This window comes from Nymphaea colorata, chromosome 8 (genome assembly GCF_008831285.2).
Source record: "Nymphaea colorata isolate Beijing-Zhang1983 chromosome 8, ASM883128v2, whole genome shotgun sequence".
Classification (NCBI taxonomy): domain Eukaryota; kingdom Viridiplantae; phylum Streptophyta; class Magnoliopsida; order Nymphaeales; family Nymphaeaceae; genus Nymphaea; species Nymphaea colorata.
Window position 1 is genome coordinate 5,885,225 of NC_045145.1, and position 19,475 is coordinate 5,904,699.

At 37.8% G+C, this 19,475-nt stretch overlaps 1 protein-coding gene across 4 annotated transcripts in view; it reads right to left on the reverse strand.

The window, feature by feature from the left end:
• Positions 1–368: 368 nt before the first annotated feature.
• LOC116258640 (uncharacterized) overlaps positions 369–19,475 on the reverse strand; it is a 35,549-nt gene continuing 16,442 nt past the window's right edge. For 2 of the 4 annotated variants that reach the window (XM_031635904.2, XM_031635905.2), the window contains exons 3-4: positions 10,628–10,972; positions 369–697 (exon numbers count right to left, since the gene is read on the reverse strand). In XM_031635904.2, coding sequence (XP_031491764.1) covers positions 581–697; positions 10,628–10,972 — 462 coding nt within the window. In that variant the 3' untranslated portion in view covers positions 369–580. The remainder of the gene's footprint in view (positions 698–10,627; positions 10,973–19,475) is intronic. The other 2 variants (XM_031635906.2, XM_031635907.2) reach the window with 1 other exon arrangement.

The following is a 19,475-nucleotide window of genomic DNA, read 5'->3' on the forward strand; positions in this document are numbered from 1 at the left end:
GAGATCATTAACTCAACAATAATAAGATTACAATTGTCAAAAAAAAATTATCATTGGAGTTGTAAAGGCATTGGTAGAGCCAGAATTTTTTTTGCCGAAGGGCACTGTTTCAAAAATTATCGTACGGGGACACCAATATATACAAGTAAATAGTTTAAAGCACCTATATGAAAGTAATAGAAAGTTGTAGGGCTGGTGTAGACAAGTGCTGACACCGGCCCATGTGTTAGCTCTGATACTGGACGCATGGAGTTGGCAAGTGCACACGTTTACAATCCAAAGAAGCACATCCTACACTGTATCAGACGCAGATGCTCACATGTCCAAAAGATTCACACCGGAAATGCATTTTGTGAAGCAAAAATAAATACAGTGGTCTCAACTCATTATTATTATTATTATTATTATTTTTACAAGGACAAGCAACGGAACTTCAGGTAAGAGCCCAAATATAGTAGAGAGGCTTGGAACTGCAGAACGTTTCTTTCAAGCCCGCAATGGTCGTTCAGTTGGAATCCTAAATAACACGTGCTTGCATTCAATTCAAACCATACAATGCCGAAAGGCAATTTCCTTCAAGTCAATACCTTGAGTTGGTTGGGATTCTTAGCATTCCAAGCCCAGATGCTAAAGAGGTATGTTTCTTTCTAATATAAATGATTGGACAACTTACAAGTAACAGACACAGAATTATCCCCTGGAGAAAGAAAGTCACAATCAGATAACAATTTAAGCCAAAAGAAGCTCAAATATCTTTACTATCTAGCCAACAGAAACAATTTTAATCTTGTTCAGACAAGGATCACTATGCAATCATGCACATCCGTTTGCATGTTGAAAGGGCAAAGAGTATGAACTGTGGTTAGCAATTGTATAATAACAAAAGGAGAAAATAAAACGAAAAACTGCAGAATGTGTTACTTATCTGTGGTCTGATACCTTCAATAACGCACTTCAACTATTTGTGTCAAATAATTATTGATAAGATCATTTTTGTTCAAGTTACTTTACGGAAGTGGATATAGTGCATTACGTTAAAAAACAAATCTATGCAGTTATCTTTTATTTTCCATGCACTTTTCTTTCTCGGCCAGATCTTCATTTTTTTTTTCTGAGAACCAACAAACATTTGACATTCTATTCAGAATCTCTCCCTCTTTTTACACTTCCAAGACAAAGTTTTGCTTGCTGTAATGGCTCAGTGTTGCTTCCAATTGTTACCAATGGTGCAGAATACAAACCCTAGATCCATAAATATAGGGTCTGCCTACTACTGTCCATAAAAAAAAAAAGATGAGATTTTTCTGATACCAACTTCTTTACAAAGACAATGATCAACTTTAGGAAATTTATTGATAGAATTAATAGTGTTGTCACGGGCTGACTTTTTTAAGCCTATTTGGCCCGTGCGGCGTGGAAGGTTTCCCAAGCCTTCGGCCAGCCTTAACTCAATCTCACTGTAGCAGAAGCTTTCATCAATCTTTTGGAATCCTGGACTAGACGATGAGGAGTGCTAAGCACTCGGCACATCATCACCTAGGATTATCTCCCAGTAGACCATTAGCAAGCCGTGGCCATGAGGCCTTGTCAGAACAATGCTATTTCTCTAAGCGTCTATCTACTTCCATACGAAATCTGGGTGGGGATAGACTTCTTTTGGAAGGAAGTCCCTAACCGAAGCCAGTTGCCGACTATATGTAATTAAGCAAAGCAACCGACCATCGCCCTACTCGACGACGAGCTCTCACTTGCTCGCCCCCACATGACTCTACACAGTTGTGGACACAACATATGCGTCCATCAGAAAAATTGCCCTTAACCCACACGCATCCCCGTGCGCATCCAAACGCTATGTGTGGGGAACCCACTAATTCTCCAACGACGGACTTGCCCGTTTTAAATGGACTAATGACCATGATGCACTTATATGTTTCGTCTTTTGCACTACCGCGCTGCAGAGTCTAAGTGCATCGCTTTCCGCTTGACTTCGCGTCTGATTGGATCTCACATGCTTCTCGAGCAATGCCCAAGTTGGCCAAGTAGCATCACATACTGCTAGCTTGGTCGGGCCAGACATAGTCAATCTGCAACATTCTCCCACACCATCAAATCGTCGATGTCATTAGCGACTTGCCCCAAGCAAGAGAAACTCCGCAGCCATCTCCTTTATTTCATTCAATTGAGCCAACATCAGTCTGATTGATGCACGTCGCAGCTACCTGCATTATCGGGTGTTTTGCCTCTAGTCCATCTCTAATTCTTTTCACTTTTTCTATCATATTTTGCACTTTTCCTTAGTAAAGTCTGGAACATATCCGACGACTACTAAGTATCAAATTTCCAAGATGTGTTGCCGACCAGTACTTCACTGAGTACCTTGACATGCTCGCTTCTTTAAGCCATGCCAACACTAAGGCCCATGCCCTCCTGCACAATCCTTTTTTACGTTGAACCTCTCACTCTGAACCTCTCACCCTATCTGCCTCAGCGAGTGGCTCCTCCTGACCTTTCTGCTCCTAACACCTAGATATCATCTTCGGAACGTGTGATCTCCATCTAGCGGTCACTTGAACCAATGTCCGACGAACATGCCCAAACTATGGACTACCAACAAGAAGCCAACGTTTTTTTAGAACCACTTGTTGATTGTATCTTTGCATCGTTCTAATCTTCCCGGTAGATGCAAGGCAACCGACCATCGCCCTACTCGACGACGAGCTCTCACTTGCTCACCCCCGCATGACTCTACACGGTTGTGGACACAACATATGCGTCTACCAGGGAAATTGCCCTTAACCCATGTGCATCCCTGTGCGCAACCAAACGCTACGCGTGGGGAACCCACCGATTCCCTAACGACAGGCTTGCACATTTCAAAGGGACTGATGACCATGATGCACTTACACGCTTCGTTTTTTGCACCACCGCACTGCACATTCTAAGTGCATTGCTTTCTGCTTGACTTCGCTTTCAATTGGATCCCACATGCTTCTCGAGCAATGCCCAAGCTGGCCAAGTAGCATCCTATACTGCTAGCTTGGCCGGCCCAGAAATAGTCGGTCCACAACAAATAGAGCTATTAAAAAATATTGCACATAACGGCATAAGATAAGGGTCATTGGCTTATCCTGCTAAGCCACAAAAGAGCAAATTAGCAAAAGATTTATGCTACGAACTTTGTAGAAATTTAAATTGCTTCCTACATGTACCACAGGAAATTAAGAACTTGAATCAACTGAAGCAAAATAGGCAATCTAGTGGAAAATTAAGAGTTTAGCCATCAATAATCTCTTAAGGAAACATTTGAATAAGTAGAAGATTCATTAAGTTGCAAAACGTTAGCCTAGCATAATCTGGCATGCTTCGAATGTCAATAGAAGGTTTTGCCTATCCAGTGAAACTGAATATCCAAAATATTTGCCAAACAAAATGTGATGGAAGCTAAAGACACCATGACCATCTCAATGAAAATTATAGTTGATTTTTTTTTCTCTGCATTGACTTGAAATCATGCACATCAAAAGCATCTTTTAAGACATGCAATTTCACTTAAATCTATACTAGCATGATGTGCCAAGAGGTTGCAAGCCCTTATTTTTAAGAACAATTGTTGAATACGATGAATACAAAACTGCCAAAAAGTTCTTTCCACTAACCCTAATCTCTCTTAAATAGGGATTAGTCAAGCGTTACAAAATAGTCCAACATATCAAAAGAAAATAATGAAGAGTACTGATAACTTATTAAAATTTGTAAATAAGTACAAATCTACTAACATTCTTTCAACACTCCCCCTCAAGCTGGAGCATAGATATATGTCATGCTCCAGCTTGTCACAACACTTCTGCAATATAGAATTGGAAACACCTTTGGTAAACGTATCAGCTATTTGATCTTTGTGACATGCACAGTATGATATATAACCAAATTGAACCAAATCACGAACATAATGACAATTGTCTTCTATATGTTTTGTTATTTCATGGAACACTGGATTATTTACAATATATGTGGCAGCCTTATTGTCACACTTTATCTGCATAGGGATGGAGCCTCAACCTGAAGATCAATTAACACACATTTAATCCACATCATCTCAGTTGTAGTTTGAGTCATTGATCTATATTCAAATTCTGCAATGGACCTTGCCACTACATTTTGCCTTTTGCTTCTCCATGTAACTAAGTTTCCCCCTACAAAAACACAAAATCCTGTTACAAACTTTCTATCTTCAATAGATCCTATATAATCTTAATTTGAGTATGCTACCACATCAAGTGTCAACATTTTCTTAAATAGCAATCTTTTGCCAGGGAAAAATTTTAAGTACCAGAGAATCACCATGGCTGCATCCCATTGTCCCTTAGTAGGCTTGTTCATAAATTGACTAACTTTACTTGCTGCCAAAGCTATATCTGGTCTAGTGACTGTAACATAAAGAAGCATACCAAGTAGAGATCAGTAACTATTACTATCAACTGGCTCATGTTGCTCATCATATAAATGTTTCTTGGGATCCATAAGAATATGAGCATGTTTGGCACCCAGCATCCCTGTCTCTTTTAACAAGTCAAAACATACTTGTGTTGAGATAAAACCTGTTGTAAAAGCTGTAACGTAACGTGTATTGATACATTACGATACGTGTATCGTAAACATCTGCATCCCATTGTCCCTTAAGGCTTGTTCATAAATTGACTAACTTTACTTGCTGCCAAAGCTATACCTGGTCTAGTGACTGTAACATAAAGAAGCATACCAAGTAGAGATCAGTAATTATTACTATCAACAGGCTCATGTTGCTCATCATATAAATGTTTCTTGGGATCCATAAGAATATGAGCAGGCTTGGCACCCAGCATCCCTGTCTCTTTTAACAAGTCGCATCCCTGTCTCTTTTAACAAGTCAAAACATACTTGCATTGAGATAAAACCTGTTGTAAAAGCTGTAACGTATTGTGTATTGATACATTACGATACATGTATCGTAAACATATTGTAAGTTTATTTTTTAATTAAATAAAAAATAAAAAATAAAAAAAAAGTAAAAAGTTCAAAAAATAAAAAAAAATCAAGAAAAAGATGTTCTAGAAAAAAAAAACTCATTACCCACATAATGAACGTTCATAATTTATCGTTCATAAGTAACAATACATTAGCAAGATAAAAGTCTGAACTTTAAAGTATTTTACATCACATCAAAGCATATAATCCATAGTTGTTCATTGTCAAATGAGAATTGAAATAATGTTTATGATTAAATAACATCATGATTATTATCAATCAATACAATCATCATTATCTTCAACTTCAGCCTTTCAAGCTGGTGATTTCTCCCTTAAGATGATTTCTTGCGATTTCTTTTTAAAATGGTGAAGCCTCATCCTCCCACAACTCTTAGCAGTGTTGAAAAGGAAAGGGAAGAGGAACTTTTCAAAAAAAAAAAAATCTCAACAAACAAAGGGCATCAGACCCCTTTTTTGAAAAACAAAGACATATCGTAAGATACAGCCAATACGGGTAAGATACGCATGCATTTTGTGTCTCATGCCTGTATCATATTGGTTTTCCCAACCTACACAATACGTATCATAAGATACGGCTCTGTGTCATAAGATATGGATAACAATACATAAAACGATTCCTTCTTTACTCTTGGCAACCTCGATACCTAAAAAATATCTGAGTGGTCAGAGGTCTTTTGTAACAAAATGCTTTTGAAGATGTGCCTTTGACTCGGATATATCCTTCATGCTATTTCCTGTCAGTATAGTATCATTTACATAAACAACCATGACCACCACTCCATTACATTTCTTAATTAGTAATGAATGATGTGATGCTGATCTACAAAAGCCAAAAGAAGACATGACCCCTACCAATTTTTGATACCATGCACGTGGGTTCTGTTTCAAACCATATAATGCTTTCTTCAACTTCCATACCTTATTACACTCTCCTTGAATCTTAAATTCCTGGTGTTCTTGCATATATAGGCTCAGATAAGTCTCCACATATGCATATATTTATTCAAGTTACAAATTCAATTATACATAACAGTAATACTAATAGTATAATACAATTCATATTTCACGCATTATAGTTCCTAAGCTTCAATACTTTAAATTTTAAAGAAGAGTTTAGAGCACAAAGGCTGAATGTATGATGGGTTCAAAGAACTCGAACAACAAACAGTTTGTATAGACTATATACATTGCATTTGCGCAATATGCAGTAAAAGAGGACATGATAGTTGCAGTGTGCAATGTACAATGTCTTATACTTGGAAGGACTAACAACTAACAACAATAAGTCGTTGGGCTAATGAAGCTAGAAAAAAAAAGCGATGAAACAAATAAAATAGAAAAAAACTAACATGTTGAAAGCTAATGAAAAGAGTAGATGTAAGATTAACAAAAGAGCAAGTTCAAAAGGAACACGATGCACAAATTTGAGTATAGAATGGGGCAAAACAGAGGAGAAATGGTTATGGCACCCACCTATTGCTAGAAGAACATATGCCAACGGCACCAGAATGATTAGCTGAATGGTCGGATGCCGAAGAGATGCCCTATGGTAATCCAAAGGGACAAAAAACAGAGTCTCTGTGAGCACGAAGGTTGGAGCTGAAGAGCTTAACGAAAGGGTCAGGAAAAAACCTAAAGTTTGGATAGAAGTGGACTCGGTCAAAGTTGACCAAGTCCTGCTACAGTCAAACAAGAATTTGGGTACACTGACCATACCTGACACTGCATGGACCGTGTCTGTGCCGTGTCTAGCCATGTGTTTGTACCCGAACCCATGTCTATCTGAGACGACACTGACACTTTTCGAAGCCATACCCATGTTTCATAGGCTATATCAAGTGGGTCAGTTTTAGATGAGGCCTAGGTAAGACCCCAGTTGATCCAAAACTTTAAGTGAAAGGTATCAACATTTCATGTCATTTCTTAAGAGGTAACATGAACCCAAAGCGTCATCCTCCACCTCCTACCTTCCTCTCACAATGTTGTGTTTAGATGAATGTCGACCTATGTCACATAGGTGCAGGGTACGGGTGTGGGTGCCAGTGTCGGAGCGGCACATTCCAAAAAATTTAGGTAAGACAGTGTGGCAAAAATATTTTTTATTATTATAATCAATTTATTATATAAATAAAAATATATATAGCAAATTTGTCTATAAACAACAAAATTATCAAATAACAAATTTGAAATTGTAAACCAACAATTCAACGAGTCATTAAGTTATTAATGTATAGAACATAATGCATACGACCATATTAGTTCAGAACAACATATATTATATATAGTAAAATACTGTAACTTACTAATAACATACTAACATATATACAAAAGCAGAAACTGAAATTAACATTTGGAAAGTAGAACACGGCTGCACCTATAATACAAGTAACAAAACTTATATATTAATATATTATAACCAATAGCCAATAATGTATACCACGATATGAAACAGCAGTAAAAATGTAAAACAAAATGTCAAAACAGCAAGTTACAACACAATTGTATATTGTATACTATGAAAACAGCAATAAAACAATAACATATTTCAGACAACAATTATAAAATCCTAAAAAAGGTGTATCACAAAGAAGAACTGAAAAACACACAGCAAATATAAAAAAACAGGGTTGCAGCAAGAACAAACAATTATTCATCAGTCATCACACACGTTAAAAAAAAAATGGAAAAAAAAGCTGGACAACAGTGAAAAATGAACTTAAAAGGGTGATGATAGTTGATACTTGATAGAATAATAAAACTACATGGAGAACATCAGAGGATTGGACGTCAGAGGACTGGAAGACAGCCCGCCATCTCAGGTCGCTGTCGCTGTTCACCGAAGGACTGAAAACTGATAAAAGAAAAACACTGATTGTTAGAGGACTGAATGTCAGTTGCCTTGTAACAAAGAAAGGCTGAAGGTCACCGCTGGAAGACAGTCTGCAGGTCTCAGGTCGCTGTCGCACTGATGGCTGCTGGAAAATCATCGTCAATCAAGTCTCTCCACACACACACCAAAGGCCAAACTCCAAAGGGATCGGGCAGTCGACTGACTTCTATCGAAGCCTAACCTCCTTTTCAATACTTATAATTAAGTAAAAAACAAAAAAAGACACAATATAGACTCGACACGGGTTGACCGCAACTGACTCGAGTCAAACCCGAGTCGGGTGCATGTCGAAAATGGACAGAAATGGTCGGGTCCAGCTGACCGCACCCGAATCTTCTTGACTGATTGTGGGTGCGAGTCGAAGCCACAACCCCCGTTCGCACCCGCACCCGAGTCGTGTCGATGAGGGTGCGGCGGCTAAATATAAAGCGCGTGCGTGACTTAGAAGACAACCTATGTTGGAGCAGTGCCACAACTATCACGAGATTTTGAAAATCTCACAATACGAGAAAATCAAATAAAACAAAAAAACGGAAAAAATGGTAAGATTTTAAAAATCTTACCATTTATGAAAATCTCGTGATTTTATCATGATTTTTCTTGAGATTAATATTTTTTTATTTTTTGAGTTTTTTAAGTTTTTTTATTATTTTTTTAATTTTTAAAAAGAATTGTCAAGATTTTTCGAGAACTACTTTGCCAAAAAATACCCGAGAATGATATTAGTGACAATCGTTGGAGGCAACAGGCAACCAATAACAAATAATACCAAGATGGACAGTGGAAGATGATGGCAACGAGTGATGCTTTCTGTTCTTTTCTTTCAGGCAATGTTTTAAAGCCTAGTGGCTTGGGATTTGACTTGTCCATTTACGACTCATAACTCGGTGGGTCAATTTGGTGGCTTGGGCCAAAGTTTGAAGAAACCTCACTTATAACCACTGTCACAAAAAACACGTCTTATTGGAAAAAGACGCATATACGCCAAAAGAGAGTCAGCCGTATTAAACATGAAAAAGAATGCGTCTTTTTTAAAAAAACGCCAGAAAATAAAAAATGTGAAAAAAACACATATTATACGCGTTTTTTCGTATTTTTTATGATTTTTTATAATTTTTAGAATTTATTAAATGTTTTAAATTTTTTAAAAATTTACAGAGATTGTCCCGTTTTATTCTCGAGATATACAACTTTGTCGTATTATACCCAAGAAATTCATCGCCGTATAATACCCGGACACATTTTTTGTGACAATGCATATAACTAAATTATCTAAACAATATTCCAGTTTTGTTACTTATTTTTGTTACTCTGTAAACACACAAAAAAAATTGAAAGGGAGGGATGCAGAAAAAGCAGGACGAGAGAGGCATCATAAATATGAATGTGTATATTGTGAGAGAGAGAGAGAGGTAGAGAGAGAGAGAGAGGGAGAGCAAAAGGGATGCCTAAAATTTGAAAGAGAGAAGCCATAAATATGAGAGAAAGAAACTTGAAAATAAGAAAAAGAGGGACAATAAAGAGAGAGTGTGACATTGGGAAGATGAGACAAAGAAAGACACTAGAAATAGCCGGGAGAATTGCTAGAAATTTAATGTTCTTTTAATACTTTTGAAATTTTACAACTGTGACCTGAGTCACACCAAGTTTTGTGCACAAACAAGGCCCCCTACTAGGTTGACCTGGTAGGACACTGAGCTTAGCCGAGTCAACAGTTGAAGTGGTAAAACAATGCTTTCATGTGGCTTGATGATGCATGAAATGCATCATGTTCTAGCATTAAAAGCATGCAGTCATCTACATTTTTAGTGTTCCAAACCCATGATTAAGATGTTTTCTACATCAAGGAGTTTGTTTCAAATTTTAAGTAATTTGGAATTAAATTGAGGAAGAAGCAGTTATCCTTCGTATTTCGGAGCAAATCAATGAAATCCAAATTCAAATCCATATAAAATTGTCCAATTTCAGATCTTGAATCAGTTTGGAGCATAAAAACAAGATCCAAGCTCCAAAATACCATTCAAATTATTAAAATTTCAAAAGAAAACCGGGGCCAACCTAGAGTGTTTTTGAGGTTTCGTGGATTTTTTTGTCTCCCATTCCCACTTCTATGAACCTTTTAAGTCGTTGCTTCCCAGCTCCACTTCCTGAATCACTTCTTGCTCCTACTTCCACCATTGGTAACCTTGGGAACTTCACTGCCAAAGGCTTACTAATTCACATGACTGATTCCACTTGATGGCATTCTGTCACACAATCATATGCAAGATTTAAGCATCCAGGTCCTTCCAAATATTTCCCCTTTGGCTCGTGGCTAAGCAACAAAAGTTCATCTGTCATGGCCATATCTCATGGTTTTAATTGATCTCTCAGCATACATTTGCTTCTGGATGGATACTGGTTTCCTATTTTCTCAACAGGCGCCATTTGCCACAGATTTGCTTATCAGTCTTCAACACTTTCATGATCCAAAGAGGTGATCATTTTTTTAATGACCATTTGTTTTACATTCAGTTTTCTTCCAAGGATAATAGACAAAGTTCCTGCTTATTGACTTCAATTATGTAACTAAAAATGCATCAGGAGCAATTACATATTAAGAAAAAAAAGTTCCTTCAGGAGTAACATATGATCATGAATCAAAAGATAATCTAAAAGTATATATTCAAAAATCTCTGGGACTGCATGCACCAGTTTATGATTCACATACCTCAAAACCTAGAATGGTTAATTTTTCTCCATCTACAGTTGGTGTGCAACTTTTAAAAATCATATAATGTTGCTTCTTCTTTTTCTCTTCTTTTGATGAGCTGCCCTTCAATAATCTCCTTCCTAGAAGCCTTTCAGGAGAAGCAAAATCCTTCCTTTGCTGAAATGCCGAATATGCATTCCAATGATTGGAAGAATACAATGCAGAAGTACCCTGCAGAGCAAGCCTGCCTTTCTGATACTTTTGCCCATTTACTTCTAGAGAATGCTCAACATCTGCACATTTGAACGGAATCCGATAGCCAGTCTCACTGCAGTGGTACTTCTCATCACTCTGCAAGAAATCCTGTTAGGAAATGAAAGATGACTGATAATAACAGTATGATACCAATCAAATGGAAATAAAACAAATACAACATTTTAAGAGATGATAATTGGCAAATGAGGTAAATTATCTTTTGATCCTACCAAGATGAATTGGTTCAAAGAGCAAGCTCTAAATCCCTTAACTCAAGAAAATTGCTGCCACTATGGACTTATAAACCATGCCCTCGGTAATTCTGTCCATCATTTCACAAGTATGGACAAATCCACATTGATTTTCTATAAGATTGGGCCAATTGGCAGACCCAGAAATTGAAATGAGGGGAGGCACAAATATAGAAGTTTGTAGTTGAAGGGGGCACATGTAAATATATGTGGATGTAAAAGATATTTTGACAAGTTTGTGGAAGCAGTGGCCTCCTGGTATATGTGGCTCCACACTAGATGCATATCTAGGGTTTTATAAAGGTATGGAAACAGACCGTAGGATTAGAATCTTGACAAACATTCTAAATCAAAAAACATACATGCAACGAGTACGGATGCGAGCCTTGTTATTGGTTATATAAGAATGGAACACTAGATTGCTTGGTTATGATGCATATGTAGGTTTTCTTTTATAGGTTCAGAATAAAAGCACCTGGAATCTGAAAAAAATAATATTCTAGCCTAAAAAAAAATCAACATATTTTTCACAACATGGTTCATGTGAACAAAGGGGGCTATGCTGTAATTAAGAGAGGAACACAGAAATTCAGCATACACTTTTATTTCGCATGTCTGAGAGCATTAGTTTACTGGATCAGGTCTAGGACACCATGTATGGGACTGAGATTTTTCAGGTCTTCGGTCTTTATTGTAAGATTTTGATATCTAATACCAAACCACCGACCGAATGAACTTAGATGCAAGAGGAGGAAGAGAGAAGTGGGCTGCACGTCCAAGCAAGAGAGAGATGAAAGAGAGCAGCAACAAATGACATCTGCCTCTTATTATCATTATATACTAATCACGATTTAGGGTACATCATAAAATACACAAAATAACAATAAGATTTACAAGTATGCCACCGCCCATGATGTGTTGGGCGTGTGGATCAAATGGGTCGGGTCTGAGTGACCCGATCCATATGTACAAACTTAACAGCCCCCCTCAAGTTGTGCATGGGGTTTGATCATGCGCAACTTGTTCTTCAATTCCCAGAAATGGTGTCCTGTGAGTCCCTTGGTAAAAAGATCAGCCACTTGTTCAGACATAGATATATAAGTGGGAACAATCTCGTCTTCAGCAACCTTTTGACGAATGAAGTGTTGATCAATCTTTATATGCTTAGTGCGATTATGTAGAACAGGATTCAGGCAATCTTGATCGCGCTTTGGTTGTCACAAAATAAAGATGACTGAGCAATGGGAAGAGAAAGTTTCCCAAGCAGATGACGTAACCATGAAGCTTCAACGGTGCCTGCAGCGATTGCCCTATATTCTGCCTCAGTGCTAGATCTGGCAACTGCACGTTGTTTCCTGCTACTCCAACAAATAACATTGGAATCAAGGAAGAGACAATAACCGGAAACTGATCGTCTATCGTCTGGATCACCTGCCCAACTTGCATCAGTATAAGTGAAAATGTTGTGGCCATGCAAAACAGTTGACTGTCTTGTGTAGATGAGTCCATCCCTAAGAGTAGCCTTAAGATAACGCAAAATACGTTTGGTAGCATCCATATGCGCTTCTGTAGGTGCATGCATAAACTGAGAGACTTGATTCACAACATATACTATGTCTGGGCGTGTAAAAGTGAGATATTACAAGATGCCAACTATACTCCGATAGAAACTAGGATTTGGGTAGGCATCACTCCCATCAGATGCATTTAATTTTGTGTTGGGAACACTAGGTGTATTTATGGGCTTGCAACTTGTCATACATGCCCTATCCAAAATATTAAGAGTGTATTTATGTTGTGTAAGAGTTAATGTGCCACCTTTTCTATCAAGCTCAACACCCAAGAAATACCATAGTTCGTCGAGATCCTTCATCTTGAATTCTTGTTGCAATACCTCCTTAACATGGGATATGTGACATGAAGAGTTTCCAGTAAGAACTATGTCATCTACATATATAAGTAGCCAAATGGTAACTTCACCTGAATGATAGATGAATAAGGAATGATCAAGTGAACTTCTGAGGAAACCAGCCTGTTGTATATGGAGGGAAAATCTATCGAACCATGAACGAGATGCTTGCTTAAGCCCATACAGTGATTTTTGTAATTTGCACACCCATTTGGTTGGATCATTAGAAACATATCCTGGAGGTTGTTCCATATAAACTTTTTCCTTTAGAAAGCCATAAAGAAAAGCATTTTTAACATCCAACTGATATAAATTCCAACTGTATGAGACGGCAAGAGAGATGATAACTCAGATCGTTCTCATCTTGATGACTGGACTGAAAGTCTCATCATAATCTTCCCCGTACTGCTGAGTGAAGCCTCTAGCCACGAGTCGAGCCTTATATCTATCAATGCTTCCATCAGGTTTATACTTGAGTTTGTAAACCCATTTTGAGCCCACTACATTCGTACCATCTGGACGAAGAACAATCTCCCATGTTTGACATTCATTTAAGGCAGCCATTTCTTCATTCATGGCCTCGATCCAATGTTTGCTTTTGCACGCTTGCTCATAGCATTTGGACTCCACCTTTTTGTTCAATTCTGTCATGAAGAACTGAAAATCCAAAGAGAAATTACCATAACTTACCCATCTATCAATAGGGTGCCGCACACATTCTGATCTACGTGGACAAGTAGTGGCAGTTTCTGGATCAGCTGGAACTGATCATCAATTATACACCATTCCTGAAAACCGATTAGGTGAAGTCATGCTCATGTTGTTGGTCCTGAGTAGATGAAGGTATGTTGTCCATCTGAGTGTTTGTGGCTGTCTCGATCAATAGTTCTGTCACTTTGTGCATGGTGTGTATCAGCTCTTTGGTCTAATATTTCAGCATTCAGCCATGAGCCATATACATCATTTCTAACATTAAGTGTTGCATGTGGCTCCTTTAAATCCTTCAACCTGAGCTCGTAAAAAACAACATGTCGTGAAATATGCACACGTCATTGTAACAGCAATAGCCTTTATAATTTTCTGCATAACCCACAAATCTACACATGACAGCTCGAACTTGAAACTTATTTCTCAAAGAAACATCAACATGAACATAACAGATGCATCCAAAAACACGTAGCTCATCATAATTTGGTTGTTCTTTGATGTAAAATAAAGAATGGAGATTTTCCTTCAAGCATGGATAGTGGCAGTCGATTAATAACATGAACAGCAGTATAGAAGGCTTCAGTCCATAAAGTCATGGGCACATCAGTGTTATGCATAATACTGAGAGCACTTTCACCTATGTGCCTATGTTTTCTTTCAGCAATACCATTCTGTTGTGGTATGTGAGGACAGGAAATCTATCCAGTGATCCCATGATTTAGTAAGTACTTAGTAAATTCATTTGAAATGACCTCACCACCACCATCACATTGAAAATGCACGATATTACTAGAGTATTTGTTTTGGACCAAAGCGTGGAATTGGGTGAACAAGCGGAAAACGTCTGATTTGCTTTTCATGAAGTGGATCCAAGTGTAACGAGAATAAGAATCAATGAAAACAACATAATATTTACTCCCGGAAGAGGAAGAAATAGGAGTAGGCCCCCAAACATCAGAATAAATGGTGTCAAATAACTTCGAAGCTCGCTTATTTATTGATTGAAAAGGAAGAGCATGGCTCTTACAAATATGACAACTTGAGCACATGCTAGACTCACTAACAGGACTTAGACTGGACTTTTGTAATAGTCCGTCAGCAACAAGACTTTGAATGAAAGACCAACTACAATGTACCAAACGATCGTGCCAAAGAGATGGCATATCATATTCTGTAATATTGACTTCACTATGATTGGGAAAGGATGAATCTGAAACACAAGACTTAGACACTTTTGGAGCTTCTTCAATGACGTACATGTCTCCTTTGCGAACACCCTCAGCGAATGTCTTCTTGGTTCGAGCATCCTCAACATAAACAGAAGAAGGAGTAAACTCAACAGAGGAATGAGTATCATCAATAAGCTTTGACACAAAAATGATATTTTTCTTGACATTTAGAACAACAAGAACATTCTTTAAGGGAATTGAGGAATGAGCCATGGATAAGTGTGCATTTCCAATATGTGATATTTTGTGATGGGAACCATCTCCTGTGAAGACTAAGCCTTTAGCTAAATAAGGGAGAGCACTAGAAAGCTTACCTACGTAATCAATTACATGAGCTGCAGCACCAGAATCCACATACCATTGTCTTTCCTCATTTTGCTTGAGATTGACTTTAGACAACGCTGTCATTAAAATCTGCTGCACATCAGGGAAAATGTTCGATGTTGCAGTCGTGTTCGAAACAGATGACTGCTGCCTTATTGTCACGCCTGACCTGTTTTCCCTTGTTCTGTGGGTTATGCAACATTTTGACTTCACATGACCTCTCTTATTGCAATAAAAACAAGTAGGTATCCTTCGTGGTACATTTGCCTATGCATTTGTGTTAGGTGTAGGAAGGATACCTCTCCTCATCCCTGCCTGTGAGTTCCAAACTCTTGGATGACTTCCTTGTAAAGCATGGGTCCCAGTGACCAATACATTGTGACCGCAAGAATGAACTAATCCATGTCGTTGTACACGACTTGCTTCATGTTGAATCAATTTTGCTTTCAAGTCTTCAAAAGAGGGAAGAACAGGCAATACCTCTAAAGCAGTGCAGAAAACATCAAATTCTAACCCCAATCCACTCAAAGCCTGTTGTATCTTGTCCTTGTCACTGACTGGATGCCCTATGATGGCAAGTTGATCGCTGACATTTTTTATCTCGTGTATATATTCCAAGACTGAACGTGTGTCTCGCTTGATATCTTGAAATTGCCTCTTGAGTTGTAGAAATCTCGCTTCTAATACTTGAGAATATGTGGTAGCAAGTAAATTGCACAACTCAAGTGCTGAAAGATCATCATCAACACCCGCCAAAACTTCCTCTGATAGTATGGAGGTGATATAAGCAACGAGAGATTGATCATGAGCCATCCACATCTCATATTCAGGATTGATTTCTACAATGGTCTCTTGAACTTGCCCTGCAACATTCTTCACCTCTCGCATAATCCATTCAGGTGGCGCAGGTGTGGTGACATTGAGATGTCCATAGAGACGGTAACTCTTGATGAAAGGGACTATTTGATGTTTCCATGTCAAATAATTGGTGTGATTTAGCTTTTGTGAGATGAGTTGGGAGAAGAAATTGAACGACAAGATGCTGGAATTGCGGTGGGGATCCATAAATGCAATAATCAGAAAATAGGTAAAAAATAGAAATTTTGAGATTAGGGTTAGGTGGCTGACGGTAGGGCAGATTAGGACAGATTAGGGCAGACACGGTAGGGTTAGGGCAGACGGTAGGATTAGGGCAGAAAATTTGGGGATTGGAGTTAGGGCAGAAATTTGGGGATTAGGGCAAAAAATAGAGATTTGAAGATTAGGACAGAAAAGAAACAAAGATTAGGGCAGAAATTAGAGATTCTTACCGAACATTCTCAGTGGCAAAACCTGGCTCAGATACCATGTAAGATTTTGATATCTAATATCAAACCACTGAATGAACTTAGATGCAAGAGGAGGAAGAGAGAAGTGGGCTGCACGTCCAAGCAAGAGAGAGATGAAAGAGAGCAGCAACAAATGACGTCTACCTCTTGTTATCATTATATACTAATCACGATTTAGAGTACATCATAAAATACACAAAATAACAATAAGATTTACAAGTATGCCACCGCCCATGATGTGTTGGGCATGTAGATCAAATGGGTCGGGTCGGGTCTGGGTGACCCGATCCATATGTACAAACTTAACACTTATAACAGAAAGGTTCCAGCAATATGGAGTTTCTGCAGTTGGTGATCCTATGATTAATGATGATTTACCCATTGCTCTGAGGAAAAGGAAACGACAGTGTACCATTTACCTGATTTCTAAGTTTGTTACTACTAGTAGACTCAGCAAACATGTGCAGCAGATCATTACAGCCTTGTCAGTTTCTTCCATTCCTATAAGCCACCAGCAAGCTCTTCTTGGTCTTAAGTGGCGGAAGGCCATGGAAGAAGAAATGGAGGCGTTGGTATCCTGAGGAACTTGGGATCTTGTTCATCCTCCTTCAGACGCCGACATAATCGTCTCCAAGTGGGTATCCACCATTAATGTCGCTCAAACGGATCAGGGGAGAGGTGCAAGGCACGCCTAGTTGTCTAAGGGTACACTCAAACATATGGTATTGACTTTTTTGAGACTTTCTCCCTTGTTGCTCGATTGGGAACTATTCATTTGGTTATCAATACAACTGTTTATAGGGAGAGTGTTCCAAGTTTCGCTTATTGAAGAAAGGCAATTTGTGGTCTCAAACATAGTCCACGGTCCTAGTTTCACAAGCTCTTGGAGGTGATGACCAGCTTCGGTTTTCAGCTATCTTGTCAAGGCGCCCAGGCAGAGCCTAGCACCTAGGCGGGCCTTTGCGAAAAAGGCAACAATTTTTTTTTTAGTTATGTTAGTATGTCAAATTATTTTGACTGACTATTACTAATATTTGAAATGTGGAAATTAGTAATATAACAAGCATAATCAACTTAAACAATAAAAAATTAATTGTTGTCTTCATTGAATATGAAAAATCAATAGAAGAAGATTAACATTGCTCATTAAATGTAATCTAAAAAAAAAAAAAAAACTGAATCTAATCTCTAGAAGAAGGAATGTAAATCCATAGGAAGGCTTTAATCCATCTGTACTTTAAAGAAAGACATAATATAATAAAAAAGACTAACAGTACATAACAATATACATATAAGTACATAACCATACTAACGTATATATATAACAGGTATCACAATATTACATATTATAAAACAGGCTAAAAGTATAAACATATAATAGGTTGATGCAAACAGGTATAACAAACTGTATGTAACAATATACACATATACATATACTACAATATATATAACAAGAATAACAAATTGTATCACAATACGACTTAACATAATAGTATATACATATAAGTTTATAACAGGTATAACAAACTAACAATACGTATAACTATATGATATAAGTATGTAACATAACTATACTAATGTATACATATAACAGGTATAAGGTATCACAATACTATATAACAGACTTAAGTGGCTAACAGTATATGTATATATATATATATATATATATACATATAAAAGTATAATCAACATAACAATACATAAAAGTACATAATCACTACAAAGTAAAGTGCATAACAATATATCCTCAATTAAGAAACTATAATTGAAGGGAAAGGTGACTTTTCACTTTCACATAAACTAGGTGTGTTCGCGCCTAGGTGAGCCTAAGCATCAGCCTAGGTGCCAACACATATCCCATCGCCTAAGTGGTGGACTTAGGCGATGGTTGTGGACTCACGCTTAGTCCACGCCTAGGTGAGGCCTTAACAACATAGGTTTTCAGCGATCTCCTTCTTATCACTCTTTGTTCATTAAGAAGAGTGAAAAAGGTATTGTAGCAGTCGTTGTGCATGTGGATTATATCATTTTCACAAGTGATAATGAACAAGAGATTATAGAAACCAAGTAGTGCTACAAAAACACTTTGTTACCAAAGATTTTGGTCCTCTTAGATACTTCTTGGGAATTGAAGTGTTGAAGAACAAAGAGAGAGTTCTTCTCTCTCAGAGAAAGTATGTACTTGAATTATTACAGGAGACAGCCATGCTTGGAGCAAAACCCGCAAGCATCCCAATAAATTTCAAAGTTCACCTTCATGAAGCCTGTAGACAGTATATCTTATAGGTCGTTAATTGGAAAGCTCCTACATGTGACTATTACTAAACCGGGCATATCTTTCGCCATTCGAAAGCTTAGCCAGTTTATAGACAGGCCTAGGAGAGTTCACTGGGAAGCAGCCTTGATGGTGTTGAGGTTTCTAAAGTCATCTCTAAGGAAGGGTCTCTTATTCCAAAGGGATGTTCTGTAGATCTAAAGGCATAATCTGATGCTGACAATGCAAGTTATGTTGATGATAGAAAATCCACTACTGGATTTTGTGTATTTGTTGAGAACAATCTATATCATGGAGGAGTAAGAAGCAAGCGGTAGTGGCCAGGTCTAGTGCAGAGTCAGAATATCGAGCTATGGCTCAAACTGCTGCAGAAATAATGTGGATAAAATCTATGTTGGATGATCTTGGTGTTCTAATAAAACTACCAATGGAGATAATGTGTGATAAGCTGATAACGAATGTCTACACATATTGCTAGCAATCCATTTTTCGTGAAAAGGGCGAAGCATATTGAAGTAGACTATCATTTACATTTGTGACCTTGTGCAGGCCAAATCGATTTAACTCAATTATCTCAAATTATGGAT